This window comes from Microtus pennsylvanicus, chromosome 11 (assembly GCF_037038515.1).
Source record: "Microtus pennsylvanicus isolate mMicPen1 chromosome 11, mMicPen1.hap1, whole genome shotgun sequence".
In the NCBI taxonomy this organism is placed as follows: Eukaryota; Metazoa; Chordata; class Mammalia; order Rodentia; family Cricetidae; genus Microtus; species Microtus pennsylvanicus.
Genome location: NC_134589.1, coordinates 41,249,170 through 41,271,811, shown reverse-complemented (window position 1 = coordinate 41,271,811; position 22,642 = coordinate 41,249,170). Strand labels below are relative to the sequence as shown.

Sequence of the window (22,642 nt, the reverse complement as noted above, 5' to 3'; positions counted from 1 at the left end):
ACATTTTTATGTACAAATATAAAAAAAAATATCCTTTCTCTTAATTTGTAGCAGTGCTGACAAGAGGATGGCAGTCATTAAAAGAGTGCTTTCCAGTCGGTCTCTTCTGAGTGTGGGTAATAAAGCTAGTATAACTGACTACCTACCAACTCTTCGGAACATTTGTCGGACAGAGAAGCTAAAGGAACAAGGGAGAAATAAAAGAAGGTAAATGTCTAAAAAAAAAAAGTAGTGTTTTAGGTAGATATGTCAAGACTAATAAATATGTTCACGGTAATGAAAATACTGCTATTAAATTGTTTTTATAATTTTGACAGGTTTCTGCACTACTTTGAAGGAATTCATCTTGATATCCCAGAAGAGGCTGTGACTGCTTTGGCCGCAGACTTCCCTTGATGCTCCTCATCTTCAGTGTCCTGTACAGATGATGTGGTCCTTAAGACACACTAGAATATGGTAACTTTAAAGAAGAGATTATTTCTCTTAATGTAAATTTTAAAACTTTGTATTTTTGTGGTTCAACTATTTAAAATGAAAAAAATTGGGTTACAAACTGTATATATGATTGTCATATTGTTTTCTGAATGTTTTGTATTACCTGTTTTCGCTTGGTTGGTATGCTTTCTCTGTGTGTAAACCATCTGTGGATTTCTAAAGCTGTGTCGGTGCTGAGCTCACTGTAATCTTCCCTTTCCTCGTTCCCTTCCTCTGCTCGTCAGCATCAGAGCCACCATAAATAGGAAGCACCTAGCCTGCGGTCCCTAAACGTTACACAGTATAAAACAGAGTTACATACAGAATAATTTTTAAATGTGCTAGGAATGAAGTTATGAATATTTTGGAAAGGGTTGTACTTCCTCTTGCTTTTACATCTTGTGCCCTCCTCCAGCATGTTTTACCACTGAATCAATGAATCATCTGTGTTGGCAAAGAAAAGCATTCTGAATTCTAGTTTTCATAAACCTTTGCTATCACCCCATGTAGGTAGTCTTGTGCATTTTACCAACCCAAATCATTGTACATTTTATATCATGTTTTCTTTATAAATGTAATGACATTAACTTATCTATTCTGGACAAGTTGTTGATGAAGAAATAATGAAGGCATCTACCATGGGGTTTATGCCTAGCAGCTGTTTCCATTTAAGTTTGGTTTTGGGTTTTGTGGTGCTAAGGATAAACTTGGGGTCTTCTGTGTTGTGGGCAAGTGTCCTATGTCTTAGTACATACAGAGTCTCGTTTTTGTAATTATTTGCCGTGCTACAGAACAAACCGTGGCCTGTACATTCTACAGGCATGCTTCACCACTGAGCTAGACCCTCCCACCCTGTTTTGGAGATGACAAGGTCTGGTTATAATGCTTATGCTGCCTCTAAACTACTTCCAGAATTACATGTTCCTCCTTTCTCAGCTTCCTGGGACTACGCAGGAATGTCATCAGTTTTTGTGTTTTCGGGGGTTTGGTTGGTTGGTTTTTGGGCTTTTTTGTGTATTTTTACTTTAGTGGCAAGATTTTAAAATGTCACATTTTACTTAATGTTATTTTTACAGTCAGATCAGGTATGTTTAAAATTGCTTCATATTACACATACTTGTATAATAACATAATATTCAGGTACATTTTTTGATGAATTATTTTTTAACTCAAAAGTTAAGGATCCTAGTTTTGTACTTTTTTAAAGTATAGGTGTATACCTGTTTACAAATGTATGTGAAGATATGTTTTTACCTCTTGTTCAACCTACCGTTTTTGTATAATTAGCAAATTAATCTAATTAAAAGTTAAATCTAAAAGCTGTAAGTGGTATTTAAAGTTATTATCATCTTAATGTACATTATATTGAATGCATTCAGATAAATGCTATAACTTAGGTTGTCAAACAAGAAAATATACTCAAAGCTTTTTAAAGATTGTTTTTTCACATGTATAATGTTTTGCCAGCATGTATGTATGTGTACCACTTGCTTGCAGTGCTCAAGGAGACCAGAAGAGGCCATTGGATACCCTGGAACGAGTTAAGTAAGGATGGTTGTGAGCTGCCTACCTTGTGGGGGTTGGGAACTGTACCCTGAACCCCTCCAAGGACAGCAAGTGCTCTTAACTGCTGAGCCATCTCTCCAGGTCCTGAAGCTTTCAAATGTCTGTATCTGTGTTGCCGTGCAGTGTCTCCTGGAGCTGCTTAGCTGTTGGCCAGGTGTTTTATTATTAAGGACTCTGACCATCAACAACTGATGAACCAATATAAAATAATTACATAAAATTGTTCAAGTTATCCAGACTCCCTCCTTAACTAGCCCATGGCTGGGTGGAGTTTGTTGCTTGATAGAAGGTTTTTTTTCCCATACCTAGGCAAGCAGTTTACTACCAGCCTACAGCCCCAAACTGACCGCCTTGATTTTTTTTCCCCCTTTTTTGGGGGGTGGGTGAGGGCAGAGAATTTGGGACAGAATTTCACTATAGTCCCAAACTGACCTCACACGACCTTACTGCTTGTCTTGAGTGCAGAGGTTACAGGTGGAACCATCCGCTCAGCTTCTTCTTCCTCTAATTTTTTTTTTTTTTTTTTTTTTTGGTTCCTGTCCTGGAACTAGCTCTTGTAGACCAGGCTGGCCTCGAACTTACAGAGATCCACCTGCTTCTGCCTCCCGAGTGCTGGGATTAAAGGCGTGCGCCACCATCGCCCGGCCTCTTACTAATTTTTTAATTTATTTATTTCGGGAATTTTATTCCAGACAGGGTTTCTCTATGTAGCCTTGGCTGTCCTAGAATTCACTCTGAAGACCAGTCGTCCCAAATTCCAGAAGTTACTGTCTCTGCCTCCCAAGTGGGTTTAAAGGCATGTGCCACCATAGCCCATCCTAAATTTATTTTTTTAAACAGTTGCTTTATTTTTTTTTTCTATGTGTAAGTGTATATGCAGGAGCCCAAGGAGACCAAACACACACACAGGTCTCTGGACCTGAACTTGTGAGCACCTGCAGTGGGGGTAAGAGCCAAACTAGGGCCCTCTGGAAAAGCCTAAGTGCTATTAATGGCCTGGTACTTGCCTTTAAATGGGGGTAACATTTGGCTATGTGGGTGGCATAACATAAACACAGAAGGCACAAAATTTCATAAAATATTTATTGATTTGGTCTTGGCTCATGATTACTACTTCACAACCAAAAACCTCATTTTTTTTTTTTTTTTTTTTGGTTTTTCGAGACAGGGTTTCTCTGTGGCTTTGGAGCCTGTCCTGGAACTAGCTCTGTAGACCAGGCTGGTCTCGAACTCACAGAGATCCACCTGCCTCTGCCTCCCAAGTGCTGGGATTAAAGGCGTGCGCCACCATCGCCCGGCAAAACCTCATTTTATAAACATAGAAAATATACTCAAAATGTTTTCTTCTCCACTAACATGGAGGATGGGAACAGTTGGTTTAATAAATTAATATAACACTAGAACAAGTGCATTAACATCTGCGCTCTGGGCCTCTGCCACAAGCTAACTCGTGAAAGGCAACAGCTTGTAACAGTGAATCGTATAACTCTTCGATGTGGTGCGTGTCCTTCAGGATCTTCTGTCTGTACTGCACTACTCGCTCCTGTGGGAAGAACACCCGAGGCTCCTCCTTCAGCACAGACTCGGAGAGGAGCTGCTTCACTAGCTGGCGCCCACTAGTCCTTGTGTCCCCGATCATCAGGTCAAAGTACTTGCCCACAGCATTCCGATTCATGCTCAACACCCGGTGCTGGCCATCCTTGGCGAAAGTGTTGTTGAGTAAGGCATACAGCATGGCTTCTGTGATAAGATAGTGCAGCAGTATAGGAAACAGAGATGTATTCTGAATGGAAGGGCCTGATTTTTCCAAAATGTAGAGATCTGCTTTAGGCATCTTTGAAATGACTGAAGAAATCTTGAAAAAAGAAAAAAAAAGATCAGAAATAACTATGTTTCGTGTTTGTCCCATTTCTGACAACCCTGAAATAACAAAAGGAAGAAGCCAAGATGAGCTCTTGTCCTGACAGTCTGTCATTCCTACCGTCTGTACTGGCTTCAGGATTCAGCCATCTGAAATGTTCTGAGATGGAGTGAAGGATTGGCACTAGCCAGGAACCTCTTCTGGTGGCTAGGTGCTGGCCAAGGCCTCTTGGAGTGATATTTTGTGTTTTAAAAATAAGCTTGCCTAAAGATCAGAGTGCCACTAGAGGACTGGGTGGTAGCGGGAATGGTGGTGCACACTTTTAATCCCAGGACTTGGGAGACAGAGGCAGGAGGATCTCCCTTGGTTCAAGGCCACCTTGGGTTACACAGAATTGTCTAAAAGAGAAGCAGAGCTCACACAAAGGCACATGGGATCACACGCCTTTCATTCCAGCACTAGGGAGGTGGAGACAGGAGTGATGTGGCTGGGTGGACAGAGGAATATAAGGGGGAGGAGAAGCTCATTGCAGTCTAGAGATGTAGTCTGAGGATTTGTAGAGATAGGATCGCCTCCTTTGATCTAAGCATTGGTAGAGGTCAACTGTGGCTAGCTGCTCTGCTTCTCTGAGCTTCAGCATTTTTTTTTTTTTTTTTTTTTTTTTTTTTTTTTTGGTTTTTCGAGACAGGGTTTCTCTGTGGTCTTGGAGCCTGTCCTGGAACTAGTTCTTGTAGACCAGGCTGGTCTTGAATTTACAGAGGTCCGCCTGCCTCTGCCTCCCGAGTGCTGGGATTAAAGGCGTGCGCCACCACCGCCTGGCTGATCTTCAGCATTAACCCCTATGTCTGACTCTGGGTTTTTATTATTAATACCAATTAGAATTTAATACAGTCTCTTATTATCATACTCACCAAAATAGCAATTCCTGCCTATTTCACATTTTTAACGCTTGAAGGAGACAAAAGACTGAATTTAAACACAAGGTTTCTAAAATTTTTTAAATCCAACATAATAAAGCTACCAAAAATTGCCCCAAAGACCAGCTTCACTGTTTTTCGTTCTCTTTTACATTCCTTTAGAAACTGCCAGTCTAAACTGTACAAGAAACTATGTAGGAATGCACAACACATAAAACAAGGAGCAAGGACTAGTCATTGCTTACCTCTTCCAGATAGACACGAGGACTAGTCATTGCCTTACCTCTTCCAGATAGACACATGAGGACTAGTCATTGCCTTACCTCTTCCAGATAGACACATGAGGACTAGTCATTGCCTTACCTCTTCCAGATAGACACATGAGGACCAGTCATTGCTTACCTCTTCCAGATAGACACATGAGGGATATATTTTGTTAGTTAGTTTCCAACACTCAGTCTGCTGCCAGTCCAGCACTGTAGGTTTCTGGTCAAGGTGAGCCCACGCAATTCTCCGAGTACCAAAAACAATAGACACGATGCTATTAACTTCCTAAAGGAAAAGGGTAATTTGATTACAGTGTAAATATCTTCTATAAACAATAGACACAATACTATTAACTTCCTAAAGGAATACAAACTAAAACAACTCAGTTTAGGCTGGTCTCTCTGAGTTCAAGGCCAATCTGGTCTACACAGTGAGGTGTAGGACAGCCATGGCTACATAGAGAAACCCTGTCTCAGAAAAAAAATTGTTTTTGTGTGTGTGTATATGCTCGCATGCTCTCCGGGATGCCTTAGCTTCCCCCATGGGCTGTGTTCTCTAAAATGAAAGGAACCCTTTTCAAGTTGCTTTTGGTCGTGGTGTTTTAGCACAGCAACAGAAACCAAAGTAAGACACTCTGCTTCAAAAACAAAACAAGGCTGGACCAGCAAGATTGCTTGGTGGGTAAAGACGACCGTCACCAAGTCTGACATCCTTAGTTCGAGTCTTATAATCCACATGGTAGATCCAGTCCCAAGTTGTCCTGACTTCACTATGGAAAGGATACACAAATAAAAATGCAATTAAATTTTTAAAAACAGATCACAAGATAGCAGCACAGGAGGAACACTGCCTGAAGTTCTCCTTGACACACAACTACTCCACCATATATACACACGCATACATAAACATTACACAGGGTGGGGCCTGGAGAGATGGACCAGAACACTGGCTGCTGTTCCAGAGGTCCTGAGTTCAATTCCCAGCAACCACATGGTGGCTCACAACCATCTGTAATGAGTCCTGGTGCCTTCTTCTGGGCATACATGCAGGCAGAACACTACCTAACAAATAAATATTACAAAAAAAAAAACCCAACAAATTTAAACAGGGTGGTAAGACAACTTAGTGGAAAAAGTCAATAACCTGAGTTCAATCTCGGGAACCCATATGGTGGAAGGAAAAAAACTAATTCATTCAAATTATTGTCTGACCTTCCACACACATGCTCTGAAGCATCCATACACACCAGAAATAAACACAGCAGAAAAAAATATATATAATGAAATAAAGACCTGGCTTACTGTGCATGGACGTTACTATACCACCTGCACAGAGCCCTTCTCTAGACAACAGATTGTTAGTTTTTAGTTGATTTGTTTTGGTATGTGGATGTTTAGTGCTCTGGGTGTGGTCTATGTACATGGGTATTGTGTGGGGTGTGTGTGTGTGTGTGTGTGTGTGTGTGTGTGTGTGTGTGTGTAAAGATGAGTGCCACTGCACTCAGCTCAATACGTAATTTTAAATTATGCCACAAAGACTGCCACAATGCTCCAGAGGCACTCCTTGGCCAACCTATCTTCGCAGCTTAATTTCCCAATGTACCTTCCTAACACAGTCACACACCTGCCTAACTGTCCTCCTATAAACCTTGTATAACATGCAAATCTGTTAATCCCTGCACGAGAGAGGCGGTGCACAAGTTTGTGCTTGGAGGATCATCAAAAGTTTGAGGCCAACCCAGTTAACAGAGTTCAAAACCAGTCTAAACAACGGAATAAGACCCTGTCTCGCAATAAAAATAAATAAATAAATAAAATAAAAAATAGCAGGGCAGTGGTGGCTCATACCTTTAATCCCAGCACCCAGAAGGCAGAGGCAGGCAGACCTTGATCTTGAGGGGCTACACAGAGGAGTACTGTCTCAAAGAATATTAATAATAAAAATAGGGGCCGGGGCCAGGCCATGGTGGCAACCTGTCTTTAATGCCAGCACTCGGGAGGCAGAGGCAGGTGGATCTCTGTTAGTTTCAGGCCAGCCTGGTCTACAGAGTGACTTCAAGGACAGCCAGGGCTACAAGGAGAAACCCTGTCTCAAAAATCAAAACAAAACAAAAAACCCGGTGGGAGGGAGGGGGGCAGGAAGATCCACCGAGGCTGACAACCTGAGTTCTGTCCTACGGCATGAGCACCCATACACGTACATTATACACACCCACACATAAACAATTACAAAGGTAATTAAAATTAACCCAACCATGTATACACATACTTCTTGTTATTCATGTTTTCTATCTGAACGCCCTCTTCTTCCCACCTGCCTAATTTTCTCTCTTCCAAATTGAGTTCTCAGTAAACTTCCCCCAAGTTCTACCTCACAGTGTCCCCTCCGACTTGCTTCCTGTCTGCACCTTTCATTTTGTGCGACAGACCTTCTATTAGTATATCTATTCCTAACTAAACCGAAAGGATCTTTTTCTGCGTCAGTAAGACAGTTCAGAGGCTTAAAGCACTCACACCGAAGCCTGACAAGGACCCATACAGCACAAGGAAAGCACAGACCCTTGAAAGGTGTCCCTGACCTCATTAAAAACAAAACCCAAACAAACGTGTCTCTAACCCACTACTGGGAAGAGCACTTTCAGAGTGAGTTCTCAGAGTGGGGTGGCGGGGGAGGATGCACCTTAAGTCTTTCTCTCTCTATAGCTGGCTTGATGAATTTTCTCAGCAGCCACTTTTCCTGTGACTTTTCTTCTTTCCTTCCATTCTCTGAACAAAGAATAGAGTTACAAATTTGAACCGCAGTTTTATGCTGGATGAAGGGCACATCTATCAAACTCTCCAAGCTCTGAAATGGCCCAAACTTCTTCCTGTGTTCTACAATATTGACGGACTTTCTTCCACGAAGCAATCTGAAAGCTTCCAGTTCTTTATCAGAAGCTGTATTCAACACACGCAAGACAGAAGCCTGCTGTTCCGGGGAGAAGAGCTTGTCCAGGGCATCCCCAGGTTCCTTTCCATTTGTATCAGAAACAACACTGGCAACAATCTTCTCAGGTGCAGTAGATTTTCTCCGACAGCAGGTATTCTTTAGGACTGGAGGCAGGAATGAGTACTCTGGGATTGGAAGGCAGCTCCATCTCCCTAAAAGGAAAATTTAAATTGAGATGGTATCCTTTGAGTGTTAATTTCCAAGCTTGTGCAGTCATACAGACTTGCACATAAACCATATCATCACAGAGAACTGTCTTTTAAAGAAGTGTAAAGCCGGTGGTAGTGATGGTTGTGCACATCTTTAATCCCAGCACTAGGGAGGCAGAAACAGGAGGATCTCTCAGTTCAAGAACAGTCTGGTCTACAGAGTGTTGGTACAGGACAGCCAGGGCTACACAGAGAAACTCTGTCTCAAAAACAAATAAAACCTAAAGAGTAGTTTTAGAATGATAGTTTGTTTGAGAGAGGGTTTCTCTGCGGCTTTGGAGCCTGTCCTGGAACTAGCTCTTGTAGACCAGGCTGGCCTCGAACTCACAGAGATCCGCCTTCCTCTGCCTCCAAAGTGCTGGGATTACGGGGCTGGAGAGATGGCTCAGTGGTTAAGAGCATTGCCTGCCCTTCCAAAGGTCCTGAGTTCAATTCCCAGCAACCACATGGTGGCTCACAACCACCTGTAATGGGGTCTGGTGCCCTCTTCTGGTCTGCAGGCATACACACAGAACATTGTATACATAATAAATAAATATAAAAAAAAATTAAAAAAAAACAAAGTGCTGGGATTAGAGGTGTGCACAACCATCACTACCACCGGCTTTACACCACCAAGCTATTTGAGGTTTTTTTTTTTTTTTGTCTGATTTTGGTTATTGGTGATTTTGGGGGGTGTTTTTGTTTGTTCTTATGAGACAGGGTCTTACTAGAAGGTCCAGACAGGCCTCAAATTCAGTGTGTAAATCAGGATGGCCTTGAGTTCACAATAATCTACCTGTACCATGGAAGCCACTGCTACAGAGGCCCTGACTCAAGGAAGAAATTGTACAAGTCTAGCATTGTAACCACATGTCTCTAATCTTAGCAACTGAGAGGCAGAGACAGGAGAATCAGATTCCAGGCAAGACTCCGTAAGTTTGCCACCAGTCCAGTCTACATAAGACCTTGTCTCTAAAAAATAAATTAGTTAAAATAAAAAAACTGTAGTTTGCAGGTATAGTGGACCTTGAATCCCAGCATTTGAGAGGCACAGATAGGCAGACCTCTGTGAAAGGGGACTTAGCTAGCAAGGCCATTATTTCTATCCCTAGTATTACTTTATTTTAATCAAAATTACTCCAAATGTCTTTGATATTTCTGGTATTAATAATTTCCCCCCTTTGGTTTTTTTTGAGACAAGGTTTCTATCTGTAGCCCCGGCTGTTCTAGGACTTGCTCTGTAGACCAAGTTGTCCTCAAACTCAGAGATTCACCTACCTCTGCCTCTCATGTGAATTAAAGGCATGTGCCATCATCGCCCAGCAAGAGATTTTTTTTTTTTTGTAACATCGCTTAAGATTTATCTCCATGTCCATTTTCACTAGTTTCTCATCTGATGGCACGAAAGAAAATTCAGATTTCTACGTTTATCATAAATGTTTTAGCTGGTCAGGAGTGGTGATCCTCGCTTGTAATCCTAGTACTGGGGAGGTGGAGGCAGATCAGGATTAGGGTCCTCAACTACATACTGAGTTGTAGGCCAGTCTGGGGCGGGCGGGGGTTGGTAGTATTAACTAAATGATAGAGGGGGGTTATTTTGTTCTACACACTTCTCAGTATTTCCTACATGACTGCAACAAAGCATACACCATGCAATGGGTAACTTTGTAAAACAGTGGGAAGTCATTTTGACACAGCGGCCACAGGAAAGGAATGCAGCCAGAGGCACGCTAAAGTTAGTGTCCGAATCCCAGCCAGGGAAGCGGTGCATGCGGACCCTGAGCCACAGAAGCACCCGGGCTCTGGAGCGGAAACGCCCCTCAGCTCCCCAAAAACTCCACGTGGGAGAACCAGACACGGGACAGGAAAGAAACACTCCAGATCACGGGCTAACGGCAGGTAGGCAATCAACCTCGTGCCCGGGAACCCTACCTCTGGCCTTGACGAGGCAAGCGAGGTTACTCCTCCAAGCCATCTCCAGGTTCTCTCCTATTTGTCTTCCTCCACCAGCTTCCGGTTGTATGTGTTCTAACTAAAAGTGCTCCACTGGGGCTGGGCAGAAGGGTTCCGACGGAAGAGACGGTCCGAAGCCCAGCCTCCGGTAGCCGCCACGGAAGGCTCAGTGATTAATGCCTGAGGGTCTGAGAACGCGGGGTCAGGATCTCCGCGAAGGAACGGACTAGATCAGGTTTAGTCATGGTTTGGGGCGAGACGTTTCTGGATTCCCGGACACACGGAGACAGTCTGGGGCGGACAGTGGGGAGCCTGTACGCACAGATACCCTGTGCCGAGTTAAGAGAAGTAACTAGGAGACGTGCACGGGAAAGGGAAAGAGAGAGAGGGCCGAGATACGGGATCACTTTGACGCTAGGCATTGTTGGCCCGGTGAGAAAGACGGAGGCTGTGAATCTGGAGGGAGCCACATTCGGTTCTTGAAATGCGGAATGAAACAGTTGGAAAAAGACTGACAGGAAGCCTGTTTTTTAGTTGCAAAGCCAGATTGTAGGAGTTTCTAGGGGGGAAATAAGGGACGTGGGGCATGATCTTGCCTTTGCAGAATGAACAGTGGGAAATGAAACCTGGGAGGTGGAAGAAGAGTGGAAAGAAAAGGGTTTTTGCTAGAAGAGGGGGCGAGGTACTTTATTCGCCTTTTTTTTTTTTTAAATAGGCTTTCAGGAGGAAGGGAAGGTAATAGGTTTGTTTTTATATTAGACGTGGTAGCTAACCTGCAATCCTGCACTTAGGAGGAGGAGAATGGCTGTGAGTTTGAATCCAGCCTGGCCTATATGGTGAGTTTGAAGCCATCCTAGACTACAGAGTGAGACCCTGTCTCAAAAGACAACAACACAAATATTTTCACAACTCAGCCTTTCTGGAGGACCTAGCTTTGGCTCCCAGCACCCACATTGCCAGCTCACAACCATCAATAATTCCTGTTCCCAGGTAGCCGATACTCTCTTCTGACCTTCACAGGCACCAGGCACGTATGTGGTACACAGACCTACATGTAGGCTACACACTCATACACGTAACATGAAGTAAGTCTAAAACAGAAGTTATTCATAAGAGAGCCAGGTGTGGTGACACACTACTGCAATCAAACATGAGTTCCAGGTCAGCCTGCTACATAACAAGATCTTGCCTTTTTAAATTTTTTTAATTGGTTGGTTTTTATTTTATGTCTGTTAGTGTTTTGACTACATGTATGCTTCTGTGAGGACGTCAGATTCTCTGGAACTGGAATTGCATATGGTTGTGAGCTGCTGTGTGGGTGCTGGGAATTGAAACCGGGTCATCTCTAAAAATAACCAGTGCTTCTTTTGGTTTTTCGAGAGAGGTTTTTCTCTGTAACTTGAGCCTGTCCTGTAACTAGTTTTTGTAGACCAGACTGGCCTCGAACTCACAGAGATCCACCTGCCTCTGCCTTCCAAGTGCTGGGATTAAAGGCGTGCACCACCATTGCCTGATCCTAACTTTAACTCTTAACTGCTGAGCTATCTCTTCTCCAGACTCAACAAGATCTTGTTATAAAAAACAAAAAACAAACAAACAAACAAAAAGAGGCAGGACAGAAAACTCAGTAAACAGGGAACAGTTTCAATCCCAGCACCCTGGAGACGTTCACACGGTCCTCTCAGAAGGACAGCAGGCACGCTGGAATGGCATTCTATCTTTTAAATTAATAGACTGGTGAGATGTTCACTGAGCGATGGGTCTTGCCACCAAGTCTGGTGACCTGAGTTTGATTCCTGGCACTCCCATGGTAGCAGGTGAGAACCAAGACCGATAAATTGTCCTCAGACCTTGCACGCATAATGTTCATGTGCACAATCCAGTCACAAATAAAATAATGAAGTTTAAAATGTAAAACCTCTTGCAGAGGACCGGAGTTCTCTTTCCAGCATTAGCGTGAGGCAGGTCACAGCCAACTGGAACTCTAATTTCAAGGGCTCCTCTAGCCTCCTTGGATACCTGCCCTCATGGGCACCCCCCCCACACACACACAATTTAAAAATTATATTTTTAAAGGATTAAAAATAAATAAAATTTTGTTTTTAAAAAGCTTCCAATCCAGCTGGGCAGTGGCAGTGCATGCCTTTAATCCCAGCACTCAGGAGGCAGAGGTAGGTGGATCTCTGTGAGTTTGAGGCCAGCCTGGTCTACAAGAATTAGCTCCAGGACAGGCTCCAAAGCTACAGAGAAACCCTGTCTCGAAAAAGCAAAAGAAAGAGAAAACAAAAAACTTCCAATCTAGGAAGAAATGCCTACCTTTTCACTCCAGAACGTAATGGTGGGTGTGTTATATTTGAATTACATCCTTCAAAAAAGATATATTTACATCTTAATTCCTAGTACCTCAGAATTTGACCTTATTTGGAAACAAGGTCACTGTCGAAGACGTTCGTTAAAATAAGGTGGACGCTGCGGTGTGAATAGCTCTTGTCTCACACACGTAAGGCTCCAGATTCAAGTCCCAGCACTGCACATTCAGAACAATTAACGTGACCGTGGGACACGGCTCCAGGTACTTGGATGGCTGAGGCGAGAGGATCCCCTGAGCCCAGAAGTTCAAGGGCACCCGGGGCAGCATAGTTAGATCCTGTCTCTGAACACCTCCTCCCCGGCAGTGAGCTGCCCTTCCAGCATGCCTGCTGTCCTTAGGAGATGTCTGTGCGAACGCCTGGTGACAATGGACTGACACATGTCCGTGCAGAGGAAGACAGTCATCACCTGGAGGTCAGGGAGAGGCATGTAACAGTTTTCCTGCAGAATCCTCAGAAGGAACCAACCCCACTGGCATTCTGAGCGCAGGCTTCTAGCTCCTGGACTGGGAGAGAATGAATCCTTGGGTTCGTTTCAGCAGCTCTCTGACATTCACAGGAGACCAGCCCCACTAGAGTCCTGGTGGAGCTCTGAGAGATGTCGCAGCTGAGCAAAACCCAACTTAGCATTGCCAGCAGAGAGTTTCCTCTCTGGGCTTCAGCTTCCTCATGTGTAACTTGGAGACTGAAGTCCCTGCCTCCCAGAACTGCTAACATTGGCAGGAGCCTGGATGCAGAGAACCTGAGTACCAAAAGGACTCAGGGAGTGCCAGTTGGCCCACCACAGTGTGACTGGATCTTCAGAACTCATGACTAACGGCTTGAGAGGAAATGTCCTCGTCAGGGTTGTACTTTGACCAGAGACTGGAGGTGGCAGGCAAGAGACAACCAAGTACTCATAATTCACTGCAAACCAGAACTGAGGGCGTCCAAAACGAAAGCGGTCACCTTCCTCCTGAAATCAGCTCCTTCTCATTTCCCTCTTTTTATTTCCAGATAATTGTCCTTGGAACAAATTAATGTTCGTAGACATTTTAAAAATTAGTTCCCCATAGCCGGAGGCAGTGGTGCCGTGCGCAGGTAGGAGGATTATACGGTCAAGGCCATCTTGGCCGTTGGTAAAACCCTGGCTGAGGTGTGTGTAGCTCTTGTCAATCATGACTGAGGCTCTGGATTCCAATACTGCACAATCAAAAGACTGAAAGTGTCAAATGACCTGACCCCAGGTCTTAAAAAACCAAGGCCGGTAAGTTGGCACAGCAGGTAAAGGCACCCCCGCTAGTTCTGACAGCCTAGGTTCAGTTCTTAGAAGCTATGTGGCACATTATTCTCTGACTTCCACACATGCATCAGCACACAAGTATGTGTGTAAATATATGCATACATACATGAAGAAATGTAATTTTTTTAAAAAAAGACTAAACAAAAATTTCATGACTTTGAAATATGCAAACTCCCCCCACACACACACACACATTTTTTTAAGATAGGATTTCTCTGTATAGCTTTGGCTATTCTGGAGCTTTTTCTATAGACCAAGCTGGCCTCGAACCCAAAGATCTGCCTACCTCTGCCTCCTAAATGCTGGGGCTAAAAGGGTGTATCACCATCACTTGGAACGAACATTTCTTCCTGAAGACAGAATATACTGGATTTCATTCAAGCTAAATGTCTGCTCAGTGAAACGCGTCCTTGTGAGATGCCATGCAGGCGCTGGGAAGAGCGGCAGGTGCTTGTAACTACTAAACCATCTCTCAGCCCACAGCAGAAGATGAGTCTTGTTGTTTGAGACAGGGTTTCTCTGTATAACAGTCCTGGATGTCCTGGAACTCACACTGTGGACCAAGCTGGTCCAGAACTTTTCAAAGATCCTCTTTCCTCTGCCTCCCAAATCCTGGGATTAAAGGTGTGTGGTCCCCACTGGCCTGGCATTCAATTAACCTTAAAAATATGACACATGCCGGGCAGTGGTGGCAAATGCCTTTAATCCCAGCACTTGGGAGACCAAAGTAGGTGGATCTCTGAGTTCGAGGCCACCCTGGTCTACAAAGTGAGTTCCAGGACAGCCAGGACTGTTGTTACATAGAGAAACCCTGTCTTGAAAAACAAACAAACAACAACAACAACAAAAATGACACATACAACCCCCCCACCCCCAGACATGGTTTCTCTGTATCTTTGGAGCCTGTCCTGGAACTCACTCTGTAGACCATGCTGGTCTGGGACTCACAGAGATCTGCCTATCTCTGCCTCCCGAGTGCTGGATTAAAGGTTGGAGCCACCACCCGGTGACATGTAAAAGTTTAATGAGTTGATGTTGGGAAATGTTATTTTCATGTGTGTGATTTTTTTTATGCTGCATTTGTTTAACTTGGTGAAGCTGTGTTACTTTACCTGTCTAAAATACCTGATGGTCCTAATAAAGAGATGAATGGGGGCTGGAGAGATGGCTCAGTGGTTAAGAGCACTGGCTGCTCTTCCAGAGGTCCTGAGTTCAATTCCCAGCAACCACATGGTGGTTCACAACCATCTGTAATGAAATCTGGGGCACTCTTCTGGCGTGCGGGCATACATGAAGGCAGAATATTGTATACATAATAAAAAAAGAAAGAAAGAAATCTATATTTAGAGAGAGAGAGAGAGAGAGAGAGAGAGAGAGATATGAACGGCCAGTAGCAAGGAAGGAGCAAGGATAGGCAGGGCTAGCAGGCAGAGATTATACATAGAAGAAGAACTCTGGGAGGAGGAAGAGCAAGAGAACAGGAGAGGAGGACATCAGGGGCCAGTCACCCAGCTACACAGTAAGTCGCAGAGAAAGAAGTAAAGAAAGGTATATAGAAATACAGAAAGATAAAAGCTCAGAGGCAAAAGGTATTTAGGTTATTTTAAGATAAGAAAAACTTCCTGGAATCAAGCTAAGCTAAGGCTGGACATTCATAACTAACAATAAGCCTCTGTGTGTGATTTATTTGGGAGCTGGATGGCAGCCCCCCCCCCCAAAAAAATTCAAAAAAGTAAAACGTCACACAACAGGATGTAAAATGGTATGAAAACTGTGGTTTGGCTCATATCAAGTTATATGTGAAAGACCAGAAGGAAATACACACACATGATTGTAGCAGGGCTTTGCAGTAAGGTGTGAGGCTCACCCGCCTGCTGCTGACTTCTTTTTGGAGGTTAGGTTCGCAGCTCAAGTGAAAAATCTGCCAAGGCAAACTGCATTCAAACCTTACCACCAGTGCTCCACCCGCTCAGGAGGGGTCGTTTTAGTCATGTGACTTGTAACTAAATGTAACTAGTCAATGTAACTAAATTGCTCTGTGTGCTACAGTTCATCAAATGGGCCCAAACCTCTATCTGGAGGTTGTGGCAAAGATAAAACGAAGTTGTGCGTGTTGGCAGCCTGACCCAGTGCAATTCACAGACCGTCAGTGGGAATGATGTTTTCTCTGTGTTTTCTGAGTTCCCTATAATTATAGTTTTCTTGAAAATTCTAAAACTAATAAGTACAATTTTTTTATTACATTTTCAAAGGGGTCATGCTCTATTCCCTGGAGATCTCAAGCCTGTTCCTGGGAATGTTGTGGAAATCTTTCTTCCAAGCCGGCTGTGGTTAATCTCAGCTGGACAGCATGATCTTCCACCAGGGCTAAATGTTTGTGTCCTGAGGAGCCCTGGGAATTTTGTTTACAGAGGACATTCTGTCCCGGGGTCCTGACTTCCCCATCCCCCAGCAGCTGCTGTCTGGACTGAGCACCCAAGAGAGGCTGCCTCCACCCACCCCAACTTCTGGTGTCAGCATCATCAGTGGCCTGGGGCATGACAGTCCTGTTCCCTTGGGTACAGCTTCTAATTTCTTTTCTTCTTTTCTCTGCTCCTCCCCTCCCTTTTCCTTTCTTTTAAAAACATTTTAGGTTTATTTATGTGTGAATGTTCTGTGCACCATGTCTATGCCTAGTATCGGTGAAAGCCAAAAGAGGGTGTCAGATCCCTGAACCGGAGTTACAGGCAGTTGTGAGTCGCTGTGTGGGTGCTGGGAACCAAATACAAGTTCTTTGCAAGACCAGCAAATTCTCTTAACCACCACCTCCACCCTCCTCTCCTTTCCTTTTTTTCAGTATTGAGCATTGAACTTAGGTCTTGTGTGTGCTAGGCAAATGCCCTTCCACTAAGTTACAAAGCCAGCTTTCTTTTTTCTTTTCTTAAAGATTTATTTTTGTCCTGGGTCTTTCAGCACCTCAAGCACAGCACAGCTGCTCAGCTGTGTCTGTGACATCAGGGCCAAGAGCAAGTGTCTATTTCTACGTTCAGAAGCCAGTGAGCGTTAAGGATGTTTACAGCCAGACATATTGCAGAGCTTTGATGAGACGGCCCTGGGGTTTGGCTTTGATGCTCTTGGTCAGACCCCGGTATCAGAGATTTCAAGGGCTCAGCAAAGGGTCACTTGGTCAGCATTTTAGCAAGATACAACTTTAGAGTTGAGGGTGTGTGGAAACTGAGTTTTCTGGGGGTCCTTCAGAAGGGTCAGGAAAACACAAGGAGCTATCTATCCATCCCTTTCCATTTTTCCAGATCCAGAAGCTGGGAAAAATAAGTCTCACCTCTTGGCCATGTGACGGGTCAGGACAGGTTCAGGTATGATTTAAGGCCATCGAGCTCAGGTGTGGCCTCTGGAACCTCACCAGGGACCTACTGAACCAGCCACCCACACAGGCTCTGGGCAGCTCCGCACGTATCGTCCTGATAGCCCACATCCTAAATTATGAAGGACATTTGGGTTGACTTGGGTTTGACTGTTCTTCCAAGACCGGCGAAGTGAGGACGGTGGTAGTGGCACTAGGGGTGGGGGACCTCTAAGACCCAACCTTCCCATCCACCCAACTGAACAGGGCCTTTGAAGTGAGAATTATATAGGAGGGGAAACTGGCCTGTAGGTGCTGTGGCACAAATTTGTTAATTCTTGGAAGAAAAAAAAAGATTAATTTTAGGGCCAGAGAGATAGCTCAGAAGTTGAGTGCTTTGGCTCCTATCAAAGACCAACATTAAATTTCCAGCACCTTCACAGTGGCTCATGAGTGCCTTTAACTCTACCTTCAGGGGATCCAGTGCCTCTGGATGCTACAGGCACCTGCACTCACAGACACATAACCGCCCACAGACATATACACATAATTTTTAAATGTTGAATATTTTAAAATGAGGTGTTTTTTTTGTTTTTTGGTTTTTTTTTTTGGTTTTTCGAGACAGGGTTTCTCTGTGGTTTTGCTTTTTTTTTTTATTTTTTATGATTTATTTATCTTTATTTTATGTGCATTGGTGTGAAGGTGTCAGATCCCCTGGAACTGGATTTTCAGACAGTTGTGAGCTGCCATGTGGGTGCTGGGAATTGAACCCGGGTCCTCTAGAAGAGCAGTCAGTGCTCTTAACCGCTGAGCCATTTCTCCAGCCCCCTCTCTGTGGTTTTGGAACCTGTCCTGGAACTAGCTCTTGTAGACCAGGCTGGTCTCGAACTCACAGAGATCCGCCTGCCTCTGCCTCCCGAGTGCTGGGATTAAAGGCGTGCGCCACCACCGCCCGGCTAAAAATGAGTTTTATACACACATACACATGTGATAAATAATAATATAAAGCCTTTAAGATTATGTGGTGTACTTTTATATATGTACTTATATGTGTGTGAAGTGTGATGTATGTAATGAAAAGAGTATCAGATCCTCTGTAGCAGGAGTTGTAGGTTGTTGTGAGCTGTCTGAAATGGATGTGGCGAATCATGCCGGGGTCCTCTGCAAGAGTAGCATGTGCTCCAGCCCCCCGAGCTGTCTCTCCAGCCCCTCTTTTTACTTTTTATTTTGTTTTACTTTTTTTTTGTTTTTGTTTTTCTGAGACAAGGTTTCTCTGTGTACCCATGACTGTCCTGGAACTCACTCTGTAGACCAGGCTGGCCTCGAACTCACAGAGATCTGCCAGTCTCTGCCTCCAGTGTGCTGGGATCAAAGGTGTGTGCTACCACCACCCAGCTTTACTTTTTACTTAGAGACAAGGTGTTTTTTTTTAATTTATTTATTATGTATACAATGTTCTGTCTGCGTGCATGCCTGAAGAGGGGACCAGACCTCATTACAGACGGTTGTGAGCCACCATGTGGTTGCTGGGAATTGAACTCAGGACCTCTGGAAGAGCTGGCAATGCTCTTATCCACTAAGCCATCTCTCCAGCTCCTGGAGACAAGGTTTTGCTGAGGTGCGTTGGGAACTCACCATGTAAGTCAGCATGCCTCAAGCTCTCAGCCTTCCTGCCTCTGCCTCTTGAAGAACTGTGTGGAAAGGACCGTCACCACACCTCTGAGTTGTGACTTCTGGACACAGAAACAGAGGGAAACTTTTATCGTGCCAAATCCAGGAGTGGGTAACAAAGTTTCTGTTGGAGGTGATGAACATACTTTAAAAATCAGCAGTAAAAATGTAGACTACAAACTTTTAGTTATAAGATGAACACAGCAGGCTGGTGGTGCATGTGGATTTCTGTTGTTCTGGTGTTGATGTGTGTGTGTGTGTGTGTGTGTGTGGTTTTTTTTTAAATTAAGGTTAATTTTTAAAATTATGTGTAAGTCTATGTGTCTGCACATGATTGTAGGTGCACTCAGCAATCAGAAGAAGGCATCAGATCTCTGGGAGCTGGAGTAACAGACAGTTGTGCACTGCCATACAGATGCTGTGAATTGATCCTGGGTCTTCTGGAAGAGCAACCAGTGCTCTAACCCCGGAGACATCTCTCCAGCCTGGATGTGTTGAATCTGATGATCATTGCACAGTGTACCAAATCATCACTTTGTATGTGTTATGGGTATTCATATGAAAGGATAAGGAGCAGAATTATGGTTCAGCGGCAGAGTGCTTGCCTAGTATGCACAAAGTCATAAGTTCAATCCCCAGCACAGAAAGATAAACAAAAATCCAGGATGAGAAGGAAGAGCAGACTAAATGATACCATGACAGGAATTCGGCTGTAGGCCCGTGATGCATACACCATTTGACCACAAGACCTTAGATAACCGCTCCCCTGGGGCTCAGCCTCTTGCCGAGATGTCCCACCAAGAGACATCCTGAAGCACAGATATGGATGTCTGGAGCTCGGTCTGCAGAGCACCAAGCCAGTGTTATTTACCTCCCCACCTCCAACACAGAGCAGGAGGTAGAAACAAACCTGGCACAAAGTACCAGGGTACTGTCATTTTCCCTTCCTAGGATGGGCTGCAAGTCCGCCTTAAGTCTTTGCTAGCTTTTCAACTAAAACCTCCAAAAATGAGGACGGGAAGAGAAACCTGAGGGGGGCTTGCAGTCTTGGACTCCTCTCTGAACTGACTGCTGCCATGATGCATGATGGGCCTTCCAGGGAGGGCACAGTTAAGAGTCCAGATGCTAGAAGAGACTGAGAAAGGCTGGGGCTCCAAACAGCCCAACTTTGCCCTGAAGACAGCAGAGGACAGATGTCCTTGGCTTGGTCCTCTTTTCCCCCTACCCACCTCCCCTCCGTTCATACCTTTCATTGTTGTCTTTCCCATCCTCCCCCTGGGAGACGCATTTCTGTCTTTTTTTATCTAACACAGCGGAAATGAATCATCTCTGAGTTTGTTTAGTAAATAGTTTTCATGCCTCCAGACCCCAGCTGTCTCATCTACTGGTTCCTTTATTATGGGTGCTCCTGACCTAGCAACCCCCAGCCCCAAAACCTAGTCAAGACCTCTAAGGATTGACTGCTTCTGGAATGCGCTTCTTCTCCAGGTCTGGTGGCTCTACCTCCTCCACCGTGGGAATGATGAGAAAGGCAGTCTAGCCTTCCAGATGAGTCCCACCGGCTGAGCAAGAGGTAGAAGAAGCAAGGAAAGCATTGGATGCTGAGAGCTTTGTGTGCTCTCTCAGGATTCCTCAGAACCCTCATCTTACAGATGAGACCAAGGTTCGGAGAAGCGATGGCACAAACTTCCTTCACAACAGCTAGGACAAGACAGAGTCAGAGCCAACACTCATATCTCGAATTTGTGGAATCCTGGATTCATCCCAATATATCATGCTACCGTGTGTGCACGTGTGTGTGTGTGCATGTGTGTGTGCACGCGTGTGTGTGCATGTGTGCGTGAATGTGTGTGCACGCGTGTGTGTGTGCGTGAATGTGTGTGTGCCTGTGTTGAATGTGGGTACGGGAAAGGCTCAGGTCCTTCGGGATAGAAACCCAACATCTCTGTGCATTAAGCTTTATGTGTGCCATGGATGAATGACAGGAGCCGAGAGAGTTATAGGGGATGGAGCCAGAAAAGGGATGTAGTGAAATAGGTTCGAAACCCCCCAAGCCCTGCCCACCTCACAGTGATGGAATTTCACAGGCTCCAGCTTTGGCTGGGTTGGTCTACTTCCCGGTGAATCCAGTCCTGAAACTTTCAGTTTCTCAAAATGGACAGAGGCTGTTTCCCTGAACAGAGTCTTCTGTTTCCCAGAACAGAAAATGGGCACTGAACTCTCATGAGGCCACAGGGATTGGAATGAACACAGGTATCTAAGCTGCTGTGGTGCGGCACAGATCACTGGTGTGGTCAGGGCTACAGAGGGTCAATTACCCTGTGAAGGAATTGTAGCAGGACCGATGGAGGGATGGAGACTGGGAATCATGGAGGGTGTTCTGAGGAGAGGGCAATGGCATCTAGCTGTCTCTAAACAGATGTAAGACCTGCAGAACACTTTAACACAAGTTAGAGCATGCTCAGTGTTTCCAAGGAGCTCTGGAGTGCAGACATGCCTGCTGTGTCCCTTTCCTGAAGAGACATGAGCAAATGTCTCTTCGCCCTATGCAGGACAACAATGATAGACCAAAGAAGCTGTACCCAAGTCTAGCTTGACGAACCAATGGGTTTATTAAGGCTACTTATAAGAACATGGGTGACTCAAAAGAAGCAGCATTGCCAAAAAGCCCATCCAGTGTGAACGCCCACCCACAAAAGCTATTTAGCTGTATTTCCTGCTCAGCTTACAGGCAGCTCCAACAAGGGGTCTTCTCTCCCCAACCTTGTGAGTCTTCTACTTTCTGAACTTTATGAGCCACCCTCATCCACTCAGAACAGAATGTTTCATGAGGAAATAGTTACACGCTCTTATTTTTTATTTATTAGTGTTTTGTTTTGTTTTTTTCCTGAGACAGGTTTCTCTGTAGTTTTGGAGCCTGTCCTGGAACTAGCTCTTGTAGACCAGGCTGGCCTCGAACTCACAGAGATCCGCCTGCCTGGGATTAAAGGCGTGCACCACCACCACACGGCTCTTATTTATTTTATTTCCTGTGCATTCGTGTTTTGCCTACATATGTAAAGGTGTCTGATCCCCTGGAACTAGAGTTACAGACAGTTATGAGCTGCCATGTGGTTGCGGGGAATCAAACTTAGGTCCTTTGGAAGAGCAGCCAGTGCTCTTAACCACTGAGCCATCTCTCCAGCTCCTCTACTGTCCTTACATGCCCCCTTTTCAGATGTGGAAACTGAGGCTAGAGAGACTGGAGACTGAATAAACCATGCACTCGCAGTCAGCAAGCAGCCAGTCAGGATTACATCTGGTGCATTCCTGTCCCTCCCCTCAGGTTGTGGAACTGGACTGCCGGCCGTGGGGGCGGGGTATATTGTCCAGGGGCGTGGTCGAGGACCTGTAGGCGGGGCATGCCGTGCCGGGGGCGGGGCGGCGGGCTCACACGCCCGCAGGCTTGGCGAGCTGAGTCCTTCTCCAGAGCTGGGCAAAGACAGGACCATGGACGTCCAGGAGCGGGAAGCGCGGAGGCGGCGCAGCTAAGCCCCGCTGAGACCTCCGGTCCGGCCATGGGCGACCGTGAGCGCAACAAGAAACGGCTGCTGGAGTTGCTGCAAGCTGCGGGCACCGGCAACACACACTGCGCCGACTGCGGGGCTGCGGGTAAGGGCACGGCGTGCGGGGCAGGTGCAGCCAGGCATGGCCCTAGCCCCTGGCTCGCCGGCCCCTTCTCTAAGAGCCCATCCAAGCGCGACCCATACTCGTCCCTCGCCTG

General features: G+C 45.2%; 3 protein-coding genes across 6 annotated transcripts in view; 2 read left to right on the top strand and 1 right to left on the bottom strand.

The window, feature by feature from the left end:
- Positions 1-1,789, top strand: part of Atad5 (ATPase family AAA domain containing 5) — a 49,768-nt gene extending 47,979 nt beyond the window's left edge. For 2 of the 3 annotated variants that reach the window (XM_075991425.1, XM_075991424.1), the window contains exons 22-23: positions 52-207; positions 318-1,789. In XM_075991425.1, coding sequence (XP_075847540.1) covers positions 52-207; positions 318-396 — 235 coding nt within the window. In that variant the 3' untranslated portion in view covers positions 397-1,789. The remainder of the gene's footprint in view (positions 1-51; positions 208-317) is intronic. The other variant, XM_075991426.1, reaches the window with a different exon arrangement.
- Positions 1,790-3,105: 1,316 nt separating this feature from the next.
- Tefm (transcription elongation factor, mitochondrial) lies at positions 3,106-10,325 on the bottom strand. 2 transcript variants are annotated; one of them, XR_012912326.1, is made up of 5 exons: positions 10,197-10,325; positions 7,765-8,225; positions 5,221-5,370; positions 3,345-3,895; positions 3,106-3,169 (listed from the first exon to the last, which is right to left on the bottom strand). XR_012912326.1 is itself a non-coding variant. In XM_075991423.1 (4 exons), the coding sequence occupies exons 1-4, from the start codon at positions 10,237-10,239 to the stop codon at positions 3,452-3,454; spliced, it is 1,098 nt and encodes a 365-aa protein (XP_075847538.1). In that variant the 5' UTR covers positions 10,240-10,325; the 3' UTR covers positions 3,233-3,451. The 2 variants fall into 2 exon arrangements, 1 of the variants encoding a protein (XP_075847538.1); XM_075991423.1 differs by lacking the exon at positions 3,106-3,169 and having other exon boundaries at positions 3,233-3,895.
- An 11,984-nt stretch (positions 10,326-22,309) lies between these two features.
- The window catches only part of Adap2 (ArfGAP with dual PH domains 2), a 29,157-nt gene continuing 28,824 nt past the window's right edge, over positions 22,310-22,642 (top strand). The window contains exon 1 of the mRNA XM_075991422.1: positions 22,310-22,530. Coding sequence (XP_075847537.1) covers positions 22,437-22,530 — 94 coding nt within the window. The 5' untranslated portion in view covers positions 22,310-22,436. The remainder of the gene's footprint in view (positions 22,531-22,642) is intronic.

What these genes read in the sequence shown, in the direction of transcription:
- Tefm (XM_075991423.1), bottom strand. Translation starts at nt 10,239, where the DNA reads ATGGCTTGGAGGAGTAACCTCGCTTGCCTCGTCAAGGCCAGAG. An exon ending in TTGCCTCGTCAAGGCCAGAG is followed by an intron (nt 8,226 to 10,196) that starts GTAGGGTTCCCG and finishes TTTTCCTTTTAG; the next exon opens with GGAGATGGAGCTGCCTTCCA. An exon ending in TAGAGAGAGAAAGACTTAAG is followed by an intron (nt 5,371 to 7,764) that starts GTGCATCCTCCC and finishes CTTTTCCTTTAG; the next exon opens with GAAGTTAATAGCATCGTGTC.